At 37.9% G+C, this 18,289-nt stretch overlaps 1 protein-coding gene across 3 annotated transcripts in view; it reads left to right on the top strand.

Moving 5' to 3' along the window:
* The first annotated feature begins 504 nt into the window (after nucleotides 1-504).
* The window catches only part of PLSCR4 (phospholipid scramblase 4), a 30,952-nt gene continuing 13,167 nt past the window's right edge, over nucleotides 505-18,289 (top strand). The window contains exons 1-3 of one of the 3 annotated variants that reach the window (XM_019934316.3): nucleotides 505-657; nucleotides 12,371-12,397; nucleotides 13,582-13,686. In XM_019934316.3, coding sequence (XP_019789875.1) covers nucleotides 12,391-12,397; nucleotides 13,582-13,686 — 112 coding nt within the window. In that variant the 5' untranslated portion in view covers nucleotides 505-657; nucleotides 12,371-12,390. Of the gene's footprint in view, nucleotides 658-688; nucleotides 1,113-12,370; nucleotides 12,398-13,581; nucleotides 13,687-18,289 lie in introns of those variants that run through there. The other 2 variants (XM_019934317.3, XM_073803718.1) reach the window with 2 other exon arrangements.

The raw sequence follows: 18,289 nt of genomic DNA on the forward strand, positions 1-18,289 counted from the left end.
CCTCCCTACCTCCCTCTAACATCAAACTGGCCTCCTCCAATCCAGTGAAAAGGAAAACAAATGCCTGGGCCCCGCGCCTGAGTGTTTCCAGCCCGCATTGCATCGCCAAGGTCAATTCTCCAAGCCAAGGGTCTGGGGTGTGGGACAGATGCAAATTAACAGGGCTCTTAGGAAAGGCTGGCTGCTTCTTTTCCTTTCTGGGCTCTTTGATCTCTGCCACGAAGCCCTGCCTCACAGGCTCTAGAAAGTGCCTTTAGGATTAGAGGCAGCCGTCGACTTGCTTTTATCTTTTTCTTCACCTCACATGTGAGCGGTGACAACTAGTTTTCCCTCTTTTCCTGTCTCCTGTGCATTTTTACTGGAAAGCCGGCTTCAGCAGCGGCCCGTGCTTCCAGGGGCAGCGGACCCGCGGCAGCAGAGCTCCCAGCGCGGGGGCGGGGCGGGGCGGGGAGACGGCGCCCCGGGGAGGGTCCCCGCCCGCGGGACCACGCCCCCGACCCTCCTCCCAGTCGCCTGCGGGGCTCTGTGTGGTTTTTCATTGCAAAATCCTCCTCTTCCTTCTCCATTTCCCCGCCCCGCCCTTTTCTCTTTTCTCCCTGGATAAGCTCAGACCCCAGGCCTGGCGTCGCGGGTGCCGAGTGGACGGCTGGCCGGGCGGTGAGTGGGGCCGGGCGGGCGGAGAGCCGGGTCGCGGGCGCCTCGAGAAGAGGCCCGAGGCCGGCGGACGCGGGGGCACGCCGTGTCCTGGGCTGGCTGCCCCCCGGCCCGCCGCGCCCCGCGCCGCATCCCCAGGTGGTTTCCGAAGTTTCGGGGCGCTCGGCGCATGTCTGCCAGGTGGACGCGTGGGCCTGGCTGGCAGCGAGCTGTCTCCGGCGCTGGGTGAGGGGTCGGGGCCCCCTGGATCTGAAGTCGGCGGTCGTGGCCCCGGGACTGAGGCTGTGTTGGGGAGAGCGTTCCGGCCGCGGAGAAGCGTGCCCCGGAGAGCTGGCTGCGCTGCCCGGCCGCGCTGCGCACCTTTCCCGCGTCTCCTGCCCCGGAGGCGGCTCCGCTGGCGTCTCTGGCGGGCGCTCGCTCAGCGCAGCTTTGCGGACCCGGGCCTGGCCGACTCGCAGGTAAAAGGGTTTGCAGCCACTTCTTGACGTGCTTTGCTGGCAGAGCGACGGGGGTTACAGGAGAGAACCCAACTCTCGCTTTAGCATTCAGGCAGACTTGGGGGGCGGGTGGTAATTTATTTCGGCGTACAGTTGGTTTGTTTCTATAAAATAAAACGTTTATGTTTCAAGACTTAGAATTTTCTTTCATTTGTTTTCTGCTCTTAGGACCTACGATTTAGTTGAGTTTTTACTTTGTTGCGTATTTAGTGTGTTATCTACCCAAACTAGTACAGAGATGAAGGTATTATGCACTAAGGTCGATTTCCCACCTACGTAAAAGGGTAAAGCTTTAATATTTTATATTGGGTGTTACTGCATTACGAGTAGGATACCCTCCATCTGTCTGTCTTGCTCTTACGGTAAATCTTGGAACACTAGCATCACTTCCAGGAAATTTGGAAAAGCCAAGAATGCTCATCATCATACTCTATGACGTTGTTGAGTTGTATAGGCCAGTGAGGTAGGCAGGAGGACACGTTAACATTCTGATTAGAAAAGAAGACACAACATTATCACTTTTTACACATAATACAATCGTGTACCTTGAGAATCAACAGAAAACAACTGAAAATCTCATAGAAAAAATAAGAAAATTTAGTGAAGTGTCTAATTGCATCTAACTGCAATTTACAGTTATCAATAGATTTATATATATATATATATATATATATATATATAAACTGGAAAATAGAACAAAATAAACCATTCCGTTTGGCATGAACTTGAAAAACGTATTTTAAAAAAGATGTAAAGATCTAGGGACATAGATGAAAATATACTATATATGAGAATGTATAGATAAAAATACAATGAAATACATAACATTCTTCTAGACAAAGGTATCATTTCTCTAAAAGAACATATAAATTAAACAGAATCCTAACCGAATTTTTTTGTTTGTTTTTAAAGCAACTGTTTAGCTCAAGGGGAAAAATAACTACTTGCCAGGAAGTTTTCAATTCAAAGAAAAATATACATATGTATACATATATCTGGGGATTTTGCAATATAATAAAAGGGCTTATAAAGCTGTAGTGATTAAAAGGCCACTAGGGGGAATAGATCTACTACCAGACAAATCAAAGAAACTGAAGAGACATTTAAGAATAAAAGGAAAGCTGACATTTGATAAACATACATTTAAAATAGGGAATGGAGAATAAATAACATTTAATCCATCATGTATGGACAGTCAGGTATTTATTTGGGAAACCTAATAATAAAACTTGAACTTTCCCTCACTCTTAACATACAAATGAAATCTAGATGATTTACTAATTTAAGTTGAAATATATGAAACCTAAAAAAGAAGAAAAGCTGAATGAATGTTTGTTAGTGTAGCATGTGGGAAAGCATTTTTGAGGTTGATAGAAAAACCTAAAGCCCATGTAGGGACATGATTCTTAACATTTGCATGCAAGAAAAACAAAACAAAACAGATACAAATGGAAATTGTTAACAGAAAAAGAGCTAATTTTCTAATATGCCTAGAACTCTCATTAAGGACTTTTAAGACCAACCATCCAATCTGAGAATAAAAAGTGTGAATTCAAAGTAAGAGAAACACAAATGATAAGGGGAATGAAGACTCAGCCACATTAATTATCAGAAAAATGCAATTAAAGTAAGACCATTTTTGCCTGTTTTACTGATTTTGAAAATGTGATAATGCTCAGTATTGTTGATAGTGTGGTGAGAGAAATATACTCTTACAAACTCTTAGTGGAAATGTATTGGTAAAACTTTTTTATGGTGATAACTTAAAAATTTTAATATCCATTCACTTATTGGAATTCATCGTGCTCCTAAGTGTGCAAATAAAAATCTGTGTCAAAGATGGTCACCAAAAAAAAAACAAAAACCAAAAAAGATGGTCACAGTAGGATTGTTTGTAATAGAAAACTTGGGAATAGTTTTGTAACCATTGATTAGAATTTGATTACATAATTAATTGTACATCTACAGTGGAATAACAATAGTTTAAAACATTTGATAGTTCTAAATGTTCTAAGGTGGAAGTATGTCCGAAGTATATTATAAATTGAAAACAAACAGAAACAAAAAACAAGTCGTACCACAGTATGTATAAATGTTTATGTATATGGGTGTGTATATATACATATATTTATATGTATATATGTGTATTTGTTTTATTGTGGTCTGGAACTGAACATGCAATAGCTCTGAGGTATGCATATATTATGTGTATTCATGTTTTGTTCTGTAAATATATGCATATTTGTAAATAAAAAGTGATATTTTTATAATAGGAAAAATAAAATAATAAATAGTAAAGATCTTGAGATTGTAATTAGTAATTTAGGTATATAATTCCTTTCTGGATATATTAGTTATCATTCAGTGTAGAAGAAATATATTTTCTTTCACAGAGCTTTTCGTATTGTTCACTTCATTTACTTTCTCTTTGAATGTTCTTTCAGCTTCTTTCTTTGAAAATCCTTTCCTTTATCTACTTCCTCAGTATTGATTGCTATGATGTTTCCTATAGGCACACAATTGAAGTTTTGCTTGAGGGATTTCACAGCCTAACATTTTTATAAACAGAAAATACAGTAGTTTTTATACTCTTTATATATTTCAGTAATATTGTCCTAAAATCACTTTTATAGTACTCATTCTTCAGGATGAGAGAGATGCTGTACTTCAAAAAGTTTGTAAGAGTATATTTCTCTCATCCCATTATCAACACTACTGAGTATTATCACATTTTCAAAATCAGTAAAACAGGCAAAAATTAGACTACAAAAAAAACAAAAAGAATGCGTGGCAAAAATTAAACATTCATGACAAATTTGAGAAAAAATTCTTAACATAAAATGAAATTTTCTTTTTATACAGCAGGTTCTTATTAGTTATCCATTTTATACATATTAGTGTATATGTGTCAATCCCAATCGCCCAATTCATCACACCACCATCCCCATCCCCCTGCCACTTTCCCCACTTGGTGTCCATATGTTTGTTCCCTACATCTGTGTCTCAATTTCTGCCCTGCAAACTGGTTCATCTGTACCATTTTTCTAGGTTCCACATATATGGGTTAATATACGATTTTGTTTTTCTCTTTCTGACTGACTTCACTCTGTATGACAGTCTGTAGATCCAGCCACGTCTCTACAAATGACCCAGTTTTGTTCCTTTTTATGGCTGAGTAATATTCCATTGTATATATGTACCTCATCTTCTTTATCCATTCGTCTGTCGATGGGCATTTAGGTTGCTTCTATGACCTGGCTATTGTAAATAGTGCTGCAATGAACATTGGGGTGCATGTGTCTTTTTGAATTATGGTTTTCTCTGGGTATATGCCCAGTAGTGGGATTGCTGGGTCGTATGGTAATTCTATTTTTAGTTTTTTAAGGAATCTCCATACTGTTCTCCATAGTGGCTGTATCAATTTACATTCCCACCAGCAGTGCAAGAGGGTTCCCTTTTCTTCACACCCTCTCCAGCATTTGTTGCTTGTAGATTTTCTGATGATGCCCCTTCTAACTGGTGTGAAGTGATACCTCACTGTAGTTTTGATTTGCATTTCTCTAATAATTAGTGATGTTGAGCAGCTTGAAAAGAAACTTTTTACAAAACCTAGCAAACAGAAAAATGGGCACATGACAAACAGGCAGTTCACAGAAATGGAGCTGAAAATGACTTTTAAGCAAAGAGTAAAAAATGCTCAAGATATGGAAAATAAAACTGGAATGTTTTCACCTTTCAGATTAACAATGACAAAATTTTGATAAAACATAGTGTTAGAAATGTAACACATTTTTGTCTGGTATGTGAGTTGATTCAGATTCTTGGTGAAGAGTTTGACAATATATGTCAAAATAAAAATGTTCAAAACTTTTATCCATCAGTTCTGCTTCCAGGGATTCAATACACTGGTGCATAAAATACATAAATTTATTTCAGCATTGTTTGTAATGGCATACATTTGGGAACAATTTAAATTTTCATCAAGCAGCCAGTTGAACTGTGGTGCAGCCTTTAAAAATAATAAGGTTATATGAACTGAAATGTAATCAACATCAAAGAATTTTAATAAATGAAAAAACAAGATACAAAACAGTATATAGGAAACTGCCGTTTGTATTAAAAGGCATATATATTAGTTTGTGTTTGCTTAGAAAACCTCTTGAAAGACACAAAAAATCTAGTATCTGTGGCTGCCTTTTGAGAAGGGAAATGGGGCTCTAGGTAGGAAGGATCCTTTTTGTGATATAAATATATGTACTTTTGCAGATAACACATTTTAAAATGTAAGGTTACTTATCAAAATGATTTAATTGTAGGTCACCTGACATCCTGTTTTGTTACAGTTTTTAATACTAGAAGACTAGCCAGAAAATGACACAATAAGGCATTATCTGGCAATCTTTTAGATATCATGATTGTCATGGTAATGTTTCCTAAAATGTATTATGTAAACATCATGATTATATTATTCTTCTGGAATTTTTTGTACTCCAGGTAACAAAAACATGCCTCCTCTGAAAGCTAAAATGGAGAGACCTGATATTCTCTTTTAAAAAATTAAGCTAATACGTTTAATAAAAGTTATCTATCGGGCTTCCCTGGTGGCGCAGTGGTTGAGAGTCTGCCTGCCCATGCAGGGGACACGGGTTCGTGCCCCGGTCCGGGAGGATCCCACGTGCCGCGGAGCAGCTGGGCCTGTGAGCCATGGCCGCTGAGCCTGCGCGTCCGGAGACTGTTCTCCGCAGCGGGAGAGGCCACAACAGTGAGAGGCCCACGTACCGCAAAAAAAAAAAAAGTTATCTATCAACTGTGACTATCAGTTTGCTCCCATTTAATCTAATTCTTTTGTTTTTAAATAAAGCTGAATAACCAACCTCCTGCTAAAAAAAGGAAATGTCCTACCATAGACCTTTTGTTTGGAAGGAACCATAGTGTGACTAAAATAAGAAAAATATTTGTATAAATTATAAAAACAGAACATAAATTGATTAGATTTTTCATAAATTGATTAGATTTTCCAACATTTTTATTTGTTCATAGTGAAAATTAGTCACCATTTCTGTCAAGTTTCTTGTAGGATTAATTTCATGCAAATATATAATTAAATGTATATTCCATGTATTGTTCTAATGAAAGATTCCATGTGTCTCTGGGTTACTTCTACTGCATGTTTTCTTCCAAAGTAACAGACCTAAATTTATCTTGTTAGTGCAGGCCTCTGTAATTGCTTTTTGAGTAGGATAGTTTCTTAATTCCAGCCCATGTAACAGCAACCTATTAAGTTGCCAAGGTGTGGAACAGGAATGACAGAATCCTTCACAATCATCGGACTTTAATCCATTCATACTGAGTCCACTCAACTATCTAGTTCCCTGGTGACTAGGAAACCCATAAAACTAACACAATACACCACAGGAGCCAAGATTTTGGCTTCAAGTCTGTAAAGAGAATTGTGTTTGGAAGGGTGTGTAAAGTTTTCATCTTTTATAGACCTCAGGTCTTTTTAGTTAAATTCACTGTAAGAGTCTAGATTGTCAGTTCTATTTCTATTATTTTTTTCATTTCAGATTATAAAATCTATTATACATTTCTTTTTTTTTTTTTTCGGTACGCGGGCCTCTCACTGTTGTGGCCTCTCCCGTTGCGAAGCATAGGCTCGAGACGCGCAGGCTCAGCGGCCATGGCTCACGGGCCCAGCCGCTCCGTGGCATGTGGGATCTTCCGGGACCGGGGCACGAATCCGTGTCCCCTGCATCGGCAGGCGGACTCTCAACCACTGCGCCACCAGGGAAGCCCTATTATACATTTCTTATAGAAAATTTGAAAAGGAAATATTATTTATTATTTAGCATATTCTCTAGATTTTAAATACTTTTAAAAACAAAACTTTCCATATTATAATTATGCAGATTATTGTAAGCATCTTAATTATTTTTACAAAATTATTGTGACCATATTTTTAAAGGAATATGATTTTTATAACGTTTCACTATAATGTGTTTTCTTATATGTGTTAGATATTTATGTGCTAGATATTTATGTAGTTTACAGTTACTACTGTTTCATTCTGTACTCCTTCTATGAGAATGAGAATGTATCACTTAAAACAAAAATCTTACAACATATTTGAACTTTAAAGGAAGTTTATTAAGATAAGGTTCTTTTATAAGTCAGAAAGAGAAAAATACCGTATGCTAACGCATATATATGGAATCTATAAAAATGGTACTGATGGACGTAGTGGCAGGGCAGGAATAAAGACGCAGATGTAGAGAACTGACCTGAGGACACAGCAGGGGAGGGGAAGCTGGGACAAAGTGAGAGAGTAGCACTGACATATATACACTACCAAATGTAAAATAGATAGCTAGTGGGAAGCAGCCACATAGCACAGGGAGATCAGCTCCATGCTTTATGACCACCTAGAGGGGTGGGATAGGGAGGGTGGGAGGGAAGCTCAAGAGGGTGGGGATATACGTATACATATAGCTGATTCACTTTGTTATAAAGCAGAAACTAACACACCATTGTAAAGCAATTATACCTCAATAAAGATGTTAAAAAAAACAAAACTATATTGTAAAATTTTTAAGAATGGGGAGAGCATTTAGAGTGGTGAAAAAAAAAGAAACCAGTGGCTCAAAGGAGGGAGGACTAAACAAATTCCATGAGCACCTGCAGCTTGTTAGGCAATGTGTAGGTGTATTTTACTTTAAATTCATTGATATTAGTTACTTTAAAAAACATTCTTATAGATTTAAAATTTTTTCAAAATTGGTTTATTTTTTCAAGGTGTTTTTCAATCACTGGAATCACATTTGAATGGTAATTTCTGCCTGGCATGGTTGAGAACTGTTATTTTTCTTTACACTATATCAGTCCAAACATGCCTGATCAAAAGGATCACCTGGGCCTGTGTTAAAAGTACAGATTTCCAGGCCTGGACCCCAGAGGTATTATTTCACTTTTGGGGTCCAGAATTATGTACTTGTTTTCCTTCAAGTTTTTTGTTTTTGTAATAAAAATATTCAAATCTGTCTTCACTTAGCTTCAGCAATTGTTAACATATGCCACTTTTGCACTATGCTGTACCATTTGCCACTCTAGATAGTTGGATGGATTTATGGATGAATGGATGAATAGATGGATAGATAGATTGATAATTTGGCCCGTTTTTACTAAGGCACTCAATAATCTGTTCTAATTACTTTCCATCACAGTTATTTGACAGTTTGCAATCCCCAGGCTTGATGTAGAAAGGAACAATAGATGTTTAGTTAGAAAGTTACACTAAACATATAACTGTCAGATGGTTCTTTTTTATTGTGAAACAATGTCATACATATAAATATGCAGATATAAACGTATATGTACTCTTTAAAAACTAGTAACAACCCATCACCCCTGTTTCACCACCCTATTAGAACTAGAACATTAGCAGGAACTTCAAGCCCCTTGGGGGCCAGAGCTAAACACTTTACCCACATCACTTCTTTTCCACAGGTAACCGTTTTCCTAAATTTTGTGTTATTAATTACCTAATTTTATTCTTTAAAGTTTCCCCCATACATGTATCAGAAAAAAAGCGTTTTGTCTCATTTCCTGCTTTTGAACATTCTTAAATGGACTCATATGTGTTCTCCTATGACTGCTTTTTTTTGGTACAGTGTTGTAATTTCGAGATTCATCTCTGTTGATGGGTATGGCTGTACTTTGTTTTCACTACAGTATACTATTATATCATATAAATATACCAGAATATATTTATCCAGTGTACCATTGATGGGCACTGGAAATGTTTTTAGTTTCTTTTAGTATGAACAGTGTGTCAAGAATATTCTCATATATAACCTGTGTGTACACATGCAGTCACTTGAGAGTACATTCCTAGGAATGTCCAGAATTTAAGGTTCTAGAAAGGTAGGGGCATTTTCCTAAACACCAGATATTACCATCATTAAAGGAATAGGACAAGTTCCTGGAACTCTTGGTTGGCCTGCAGTTGGGTCTGGATTTGTGATGTGCTCCAGGGAGCTGTTTTTACTTTTAAGACACGTAGGATGTTGTACAACTAACTCCAGCTCCAGAGAGGGAGAGGAAATGGTCCAAGACTGACGCAGGCTTGGCAGGAGGCTAGAATCTACATACTGGCTTATGCCATGGTGACATTTGCTGGGTCAACTCAGTCTGTATTGACTACTCACTCATATAGTGTTCTAATGCTTCTTTGGCATACCTACCCTGTATCGGTGATTTCTACCCTACTGGAGCAACACAAATGACCACATTCTGTACTCTGATAAGCAGGACAACTCATTGGAAAGAACATGGACTGGGAACTTAGAAGTACTTGAGTTGAGCAGCATTGGCCATTTACGTATTAGATGTTTTCATTTGTTTTTTCACTATTACATTGTTTTGTTTATTTACTTTTTTTCCAGTTTATTTATTTATTTATTTACTTTTGGCTGTGTTGGGTCTTTGTTGCAGTGCACGGGCTTTCTCTAGTTGTAGCGAGTGGGGGCTACTCTTAATTGCGGTGCATGGGCTTCTCATTGCGGTGGCTTCTCTAGTTGTGGAGCACAGGCTCTAGGCGCACAGGCTCAGCAGTTGTGGCTCGTGGGCTCCAGAGCGCAGGCTCAGTAGTTGTGGCACTCAGGCCCAGTTGCCCCACGGCATGTGGGATCTTCCCGGACCAGGGCTCGAACCCGTGTCCCCTGCATTGGCAGGTGGATTCTTAAGCACTTCACTACCAGGGAAGTCCCTGTTTATTTATTTATTTTTTTGGTTTGTTTTTAATTTTTATTTTATATTGGAGTATAGTTGATTAACAATGTTGTGTTAGTTTCAGGTGTACAGCAGAGTGATTCAGTTATACATATACATGTGTCTATTCTTTTTCAAATTCTTTTCTCATTTAGGTTATTACAGAGTATTAAGCAGAGGTCCCTGTGCTATACAGTAGGTCCTTGTTGGTTATCTATTTTAAATATAGCAGTGTGTACATGTCAGTCCCAAACTTGCAATCTATCTCTTCCCCCACCCTTCCCCCGCTGGTAGCCATAAGTTCGTTCTCTATGTCTGTGAGTCTGTTTCTGTTTTGTAAATAAGTTCATTCGTATCATTTTTTTTCAGATTCCACATATAAGCAATATCATATTTGTCTTTCTCTGTCTGACCTACTTCACTTAGTATGATAATCTCCAGGTCCATCCATGTTGCTGCAAATGACATTATTTCATTTTTTTAATAGTTGAATAATATTCCATTGTATATATGTACCACATCTTCTTTATCCATTCATCTGTCAATGGACATTTAGATTGCTTCCATGTCTTGGCTGTTGTAAACAGTGCTGCAGTGAACATTGAGGTGCATGTATCCTTTCGAACCATGTTTTTCTCCAGATATATGCCCAGGAGTGAGATTGCTGGATCATATGGTAGTCATATGGTAGCTCTGTTTTTAGTTTTTTAAGGAACCTCCATACTGTTCTCCATAGTGGCTACACCAATTTACATTCCCACCAACAGTGTAGGAGGGTTCCCTTTTCTCCACACCCTCTCCAGCATTTGTTGTTTGTAGACATTTTGATGATGGCCATTCTGACTGCTGTGAGGTGATATCTCATTGTAGTTTTGATTTGCATTTCTCTAATAATTAGTGATGTTAAGCATCTTTTCATGTGCCCCTTGGCCATCTGCATGTCTTCTTTGGATAAATGTCTATTTAGATCTTTTGCCCATTTTTTGACTGAATGGTTTGTTTTTTTGATATTGAGCTGCATGAGCTGTTTGTAAATTTTGGAGGTTAATCCCTTATTGGTCGTATCATTTGCAAATATTTTCTCCCATACTGTGGGTCGTCTTTTCATTTTGTTTATGGTTTCTTTGCTGTGCAAATTGGAGATAATATATGAAAAGTGCTCTGCCTTTTCCTGACATTTGATAAGCATTCAGTGTATTATAGCTTTTGCTGATGTTTTCTCCTTGTTATTTGTCATCACCCAGAACTCAGAAACCTGAAATACTGAAATTCCTTTCTGTAATAATCTTTTCCCCTTAACTGAATTAATGAAATCAATGAACTCTCTCCCCAACCTCCACCCCTTGTTTCAAATATCATCCCAACTTCTAGATTACTTCTCTGAGTTATTCTCATAATGTTCACATATACATGTTTTTTATTTAAATGTTTAACATGTCTTCTCTTGGACTCTTCTTTAAACATAACATGTCCCAATTTAAACTTTTGATTCCTGCCCTCCCCAGTCCCAACATTTTCCCACCATCTTCCTCTCTAATTCAGCTAATGGCATCACCATCAGCTCGGGTACCCTGGCTTAAAAAATGAGACTCATCCTCGACTCCTCTCTTTACTTAGTCCATCAGCAACTCCTGTGGGTTCTGCTTCCAAATCTTGTTATGCATCTGACGGCATCTGACCCTCTCTCATGTTACCTCCCCAGTCTAAGCCAGCATCAGCTCCCACCTGGATTACTGCTGCCATCCCTCCCCCACTGCTTCTACTCCTGCCCCTCAAGATAAAGTTTAAATCAGATCTGGTCACTCCACTGATTAAAGTCTTCCAAAGACCTCCAACTGCAATTACAACAGATTCCAAACATTTTGCCATGAGTTTCAGGTATGATCAGACCTCTGTCTCCATCTCTGACCTCGGTTCTCTTCTTTCCCTGTGTTCCAGTCACACCTGACCTCTTTCTCTCCCTTGGTCATTGCCCAAGCTCATTGCCATCTCAAGGCCTTTGCACTTACTTTCTTGTCTTTTGGGAACTCTCTTCCTACATTTTTAGTATAATGCTTTCTGTCATAGTTCAGATAGCTGAAAGCTCACCTCCTGAGAGAGCTTTTCCCTGACCCTCCTCGAGCGCCTCATCCATGTTTTTCTTAATCTTTAACTTTGTTTTCTTCATAACTGTACTATCTAAATTTAATCTTAAATATCTCTTGATATGTTTCACTCCACTAGAATATAATCTCCAGCAGAGTGTCCATCTGGTTTACTGCTGTATTTTCAACACCTATAATAGTCCCTGGTACATAATAGATGCTCAGGAAATATTTGTTGAATTAATGAAGGAATGAAAGAAAGGTAACTGGGGACTAAAAGAATCACAGAACTTGTTACATGTATTACTAAATAATAATACTAACTATATAAATATATTTTTAAAGGTATAAAATGTGTTTTTTTTTCAGGATTAATTAGGATTCTTCAAATGTCAGGTAAGTTTTTGTGAATAAATTTTAATATGCTTTATTTTCAAATGTGAACTGTGTGATTCCTTTCCTTAAAAAATTGGAGTTTATTTCACTTTTAAGTCACTTGTTTAATATTTGAAGAATATATATATATATACATTCATTTGTTCATTTATATATATGAACATTCCTCTTTATCTTTGACAGAAAAGGATTAAAAGGGTTTTATACTGGCATATAGGTACTGCAAAAATCTCTAAAGTATGTGGGGGAAAGTTAGGTAAAGGAAAAATATAGGTAGGAGAGTAAATCTGCAAAGAGAGGTAATAGTAATAAAAAGCCTGTGATGGCAGCTTGCCCTTACAGAAGAAGACTCAAAAGTAGCGCTGCTTTTTCAAGCAATGTAGGAGATGATACAAGGAGAGAAACACCACATCTGTGGGATTTGTGTTTCTTATGAGATAAAAGTCAACCAGTTAAGAGATTTAGGACTACCTTCTAGTGAGTAGTTTCTCTAATTTCAACAAGAGGACAAGCTATAACATAACAAAAGTGACTTCAGTACCTCCCTTGCAGCAATTACCATGATTTAGGTTGCTTTTAGGCGGAATATGGTAAAAATGTGACTCACTGGAGAGGAAGACTGAACCACCTCCAGCTGAGTTGTGTGTAGCATTACTGCTATTTAAAGTATTAAGTATTCATTGTGTTATGTTTTAAATTTATTAAGTATTCATCATGTTATATATTAAATTTATTAAGTATTTATTGTGTTGTGCTTTGAATTTATTTAAACACAGCCATTTTCCAAAAAGGATTCGGGACTAAATCAGATGCACTCTATAAATGACTGTACTCTCCCTATTATATAATAGGAGAAAGAAGTTTTGCTACTGTGCAAGGAGTTTATGTAGATAGGAATGAGCATCAGGTCAGCTGAACACTAGCATGAAAGCTTGTTGCTTTGATCATAACAATATAATTGCTTAGTTTTATTTTTAAGTCCATATTCAAGCTAAAAATTCATCAAATATATTAATAGGTTGATGTCTAATTACATAATGAATTGCTTTTTTATAAAAAATGAGTGTATGTCATGTTGGTTATATTCATTGATGCATACCAAAATTTAAAAAATGAGTATCTTCTGTAATCATATTATCATTCCCATTGTAAATCAGGTCCCCTTTCTCTCCCCCAAAATATAGTCCCCACAGGCCCTGAACAACTTGCAGATGAAATGGAGAATCAAATAAAATCACCTGATCCAAGGCCTGGTGCCCCTCCTGAGTACAATTCCCATTTTGTACCAGGTAGGTTAAGTATTCAGAAAGAATCTTGCCCCTCTCCAGAAAACCATGCTCATAGTTAAGATTGCTTTTAAAATTAACTAATTAATTAATGGAATGATTCAGTAAATAAATACTGGATGCCTACAGCGGGCCGAGTCGTTTACTAGATGTTAATTAGAATTATATTCCTGTCTTAGGAAGGAAGTTGTGCAAACATTGATGGCATTCTCTTTGCTTGAATGTGAAGAGAACGTTGTCCCGTGAAGAGCACAGAGGGCAGTAACTGCCTCTACTGGGGATTTGAGGGAAGCACTAACTGAGGAAATCAAGTTTTACTGGCACGTGAGGAATTTCTCAATCGAAGGAAAGGGGGAAAGGGCCATACTTGCAGAAAGAACAATATGTCCAAAAGCTCAGGGTCATGAAGGTCTGGTTGGGACAAATGGCAGGAGAAGTGCAGAAAAATGGAAGTGAATGGCTTTGAGTTCTGATTCAGGAGCTTGTAGTTCAGCAAATATTTTTATAAGTCTGAATACACAACTCATACTGTACTCAGGGACTCAGGAAAATAGATACTCCTAAGTATTTGGGCAATATGTAAATTCTTTAAAATTAAAAATACTCTTACTCTTTCACTTGGTCATGGCTAAAAAAACTAAACAAACAGTATTTTTCTCGAATGAACATCCTTATGATAGATTTTCTTTTTTTTCCAGAGAACAGCAAAACATCCACAGCTAAGCCTAGCTGTTGAAACTTAACCTTAATCCTGACTTGAAGTGGAAGCTTTTAAAAAATCTTCTCTTGCTTTTCTACCAAATTCTAGCTACTGTTGTCTTTGCTGCTACTTTTCCTCCCTAGATCTCATATTCAAAGATGCCTATGGGTTTAATTGTATGCAAATTGCACGTCATTATTTTTAGAGACACACAGCATGGAGGGTGGGTGGAGCCCTCTAGGTGCTGAATTTTGATCCTTTGCAAGATGACAGCAGTGGGGTCTTCTGGATTCTGCAGCTGTTAATTCAGGTCACCACCGACCGTGTTGTGATGTTCCAGACTAAAAGGCAAACTGGAGATATTTCTTTATACTGTTATTCTCATAAAGAGATAAAAGTGACATACTATACGTTTATATAGCAAGGTCTGTTTTTAATACCAAATAGTTTATATCTCTATGCATTTATATCTCTGTGCCTTTATATTTCTAATAATATGGTTCTTGTTGGTATATGTTGAGACTTTGAGAATGTTAGGATCCTTGACCTTGTGCAGTAGAGTGTTACGTTCTCAACTGTTGTGTGCCTCCCCTTCCCCCTCCCCTCTCCCTTTTTAAGCTGCTTCACCAGATTTGGAAGCTCCCTGATTCACTTTTACTTTCCTTTCAGTGGGTAGAAGAACGGTTGGTTGGTTGCTTGCTTGCTTGTTTACTTGGTTGGTTCTTTGTTTTTCAGTTATGCTGTTAAACTAAAAATCTCTGTTAAACTCCCTTACTGTTCATGTGACTGTTCTCTTTATGGTGTTTGACCAGTGATGCCGTGAGTTCGGGAAGATCTTCGCTGAACAGTCTTTTCCCCTATTCATCCATTGTCAGTGTTTTATGTTGACCGTGTGAAGGACATTAAAGCCCTAAAACATCTAAAAAAAAAACCAACACTTACTTTTGACTAAGGAAATAGTTTTAATCAGGATTATATTCAAATACATTTTAGTGATTTAGAAAATGATAAAGTATAGTGATATTTCTTTAAATATATATTTAAGTGTTTGTTTAGAGGCAGAAACCAGTGAGTTAGGCTGTGAAAGAGCAGAAGAAACCCCAGTATCCACAGGATGATGGCAAGGATGTTGTCTTGGCTCCAGACATATGATTCATGAAGCTCAGGTAGCCTTTGCCCCGGTAGTGTTTTCTGAAAACAGGGCTTCCTTTTCCCCTTTCCCTCATGTGTATGCATGTTGTGTGAATCTGATCCAGTATAACCCCTCATTATGGCTTAACCCCTGCTAAATCCAAGTTTTTGACAACCCTACATTGTAATATCACTATATATACGTTTCTCTATGTTTTACTTCAGTGGCTATCAACATTATCTACATAATCTGTCTTAGATTCACCAGTCACTCTATATCCAAGAACTTAGGTTCCAGTAGAACAGAAACTCCACCGTTTCTAAGAAGTAAACCTTGGTTATAAATCATGTTCTGCTCATCTGGGAAAGTGTCTGTCTCTTCCTTTCTGTATCAAAAAAATAGCACAAGTAATGAATTTTCAGTTATGAAAATCAGCAACAAAAATTCACTGTGATCACCATCTAGTGGCTGAACTATATACTTATTTATACTGATGCAAATTGTGTGCCCTTGATTCACATTAAGGAACTTGAAATACTATACTTGAAATTTTAGCTTTAATGAATTTCTTTAAATTCAATTATATAATTCCATTTGCATTACATTACTGGATATTTGTTACCATTGAAAATAATTTTGGGCCAAATATGTTTAAAAACATAGTTAATAAAGAAGCCTTTGTTATATGTAGTCTATTTAAAGAGGAAAATGACATACTTTTTTGAAATAAAAAAGGATGATAATATTCAAAATAACTAAGAAAACGCAAATCCCATAAAGCAGTATTTCTCACACTAGCATTGGTAGGAAAATGCTCCATAACAGAGTTCTTTATTTAAATAAGTGTGGGATACTATAGTTACACAAAGTTAAACATGTTTTGTTGTGTTTTCCTGCAGAACAATCAGAACCCTTAACGGCAATTTTAAAGCTTGAAAGAGAGTATAAAACATTTCCCACACGTAATTAGATTATGTTTTTTTCTTCACTTCTCTTAACATCTCTGAATAATACATACTTATAACAAAAATCATTTGATTACATACATTTGTATACAATTTTTTTTAGAAGTATAGTCTCTAAACTGAATAGCACCATAATCTAAATTGTAATTTCCTTTCTAATTTATTGATCCTCAAATTTTATTCCATGACATACTTTTATCTTAAAATCACATGGTTAATACCAGAAGAATTAATCATCAACTCATTGAAGTGATATAACAATTAGTATTTTTGAGATAGTTTGTGTGACTTTTTAGGTGCATTGTATGCTTTTTAATAATAGTTCTAAAAAACTGATGAGCAGGATATCCGATTTCCAATCCAATTTGGGTACTCTTAAATACAGCTCTTAAAGGAATTAAAGTCTATTCTTCACAACAAACTGAAACGTGAAATTTCCTCCATTTTTTCTAAAGACATTAGCACTTTTTTTCTCACTTAGCTCTAATTTAACATTGTTTCTAGTTACCATTATTTTTCTGTTAGTCTCTCCTGACACCTGGTCTCTGTCAAGAGGTCTGTGTTCTCTACCCTTAAAAATGGGTATTCCCCAGAGGTCCTTGGGCCACTCCCCTGTCCAGCCCTGCCCTGCCGTGTCCTCTCTCTCACCTCTTCCATTCACCTGTCCTTTTACACTCTCCTAAGTTATACTGGGAATACCCCATATGGTTTCATTTGCCTTTAACCACTTACGAATCCCTTAGCCCCTACCCACATCAGTCTCCTCTGCTCTAAACTTGCATTTCCACCTGCCTGTAGACCACTTGCCCTGGGTGACCCAAGATCTCAAACTCAGTGATTCCTCAGTGCATCTTGGGCATCTCACTCCGGAACACGTGCCCTCTGTTCTTTCTCTACACTGGAGGCCTGCAGGGACCCACGTCAGAAACTTGAGAATCTTTCCTCACATCCAGTCTATTGCCAAGACAATATGTCTCTTAAACGTCGATTATTATTTCTCCACTTTCTACTCTTTTCATCACAATTAAACTTCCTTACCTCACATCTAGACTCCTGCAGGCACCTCCTTCCTAATTTAACCTTCTCATTCATAAAGGTTCTAAATGTAAAACTGGTCACTCCATTTTACATTTTACTAGCATAAAGTTCAGGTTCTTTGCACAGAGCATAGGTCTTTCATAATCGTCACTTCCTCCCCACCTTCCTTTCTGTTTTGTTTGCTAAATCTCTATATATGCATGGCCTTTACTCCTGTGGTACTGAGCTTCCTCTGTGCAGCTGCTCATTTTGTACCTGCTGTATCTAAAACCTTTGCTCATCGTAAAGGTGCTGGCTGGGTCTAATGTGTCAGCACTTACATCACAGGGTATCTCTTCTGCCTAGGTTAGTTGCCCCTCCTCTCTAATCACTTCACATACTATGCATCTACCAGTGAATATGTTACAGACCCAGGTCCTTGGACAATTTAATCAACAGAAATTGTTAAGAGGCCAGATGAGAAGTTGAAGCAGGGCTTTACTGGGATTCCTGCTACAGCAGAGGGAGCGAGAACAAGAAGCAGGTGGCCTTGCTCACTCCCCGAGGCAGGGGCTGAGCTGGTTCCTTAAATGGGGTGAGTGTAGGGACGGGTCAGTGGGTTGGGCAGGAGGCGTAGCCTGGGTGGTCTTCCCACCCCCTTGGTGGTGCTGTGTGCAGAGATCATGCACAGGACCCTGCTTTTGCATGCAACCGTTCATAATATTTCCATATGATGCATTTTAATTTCTGTAAGTTTAGTAATGTCCCCATTTTCACCCCTGTGTTTAATAA

The sequence above is a fragment of the Tursiops truncatus genome, chromosome 4, assembly GCF_011762595.2.
Source record: "Tursiops truncatus isolate mTurTru1 chromosome 4, mTurTru1.mat.Y, whole genome shotgun sequence".
Taxonomy (NCBI): Eukaryota; Metazoa; Chordata; class Mammalia; order Artiodactyla; family Delphinidae; genus Tursiops; species Tursiops truncatus.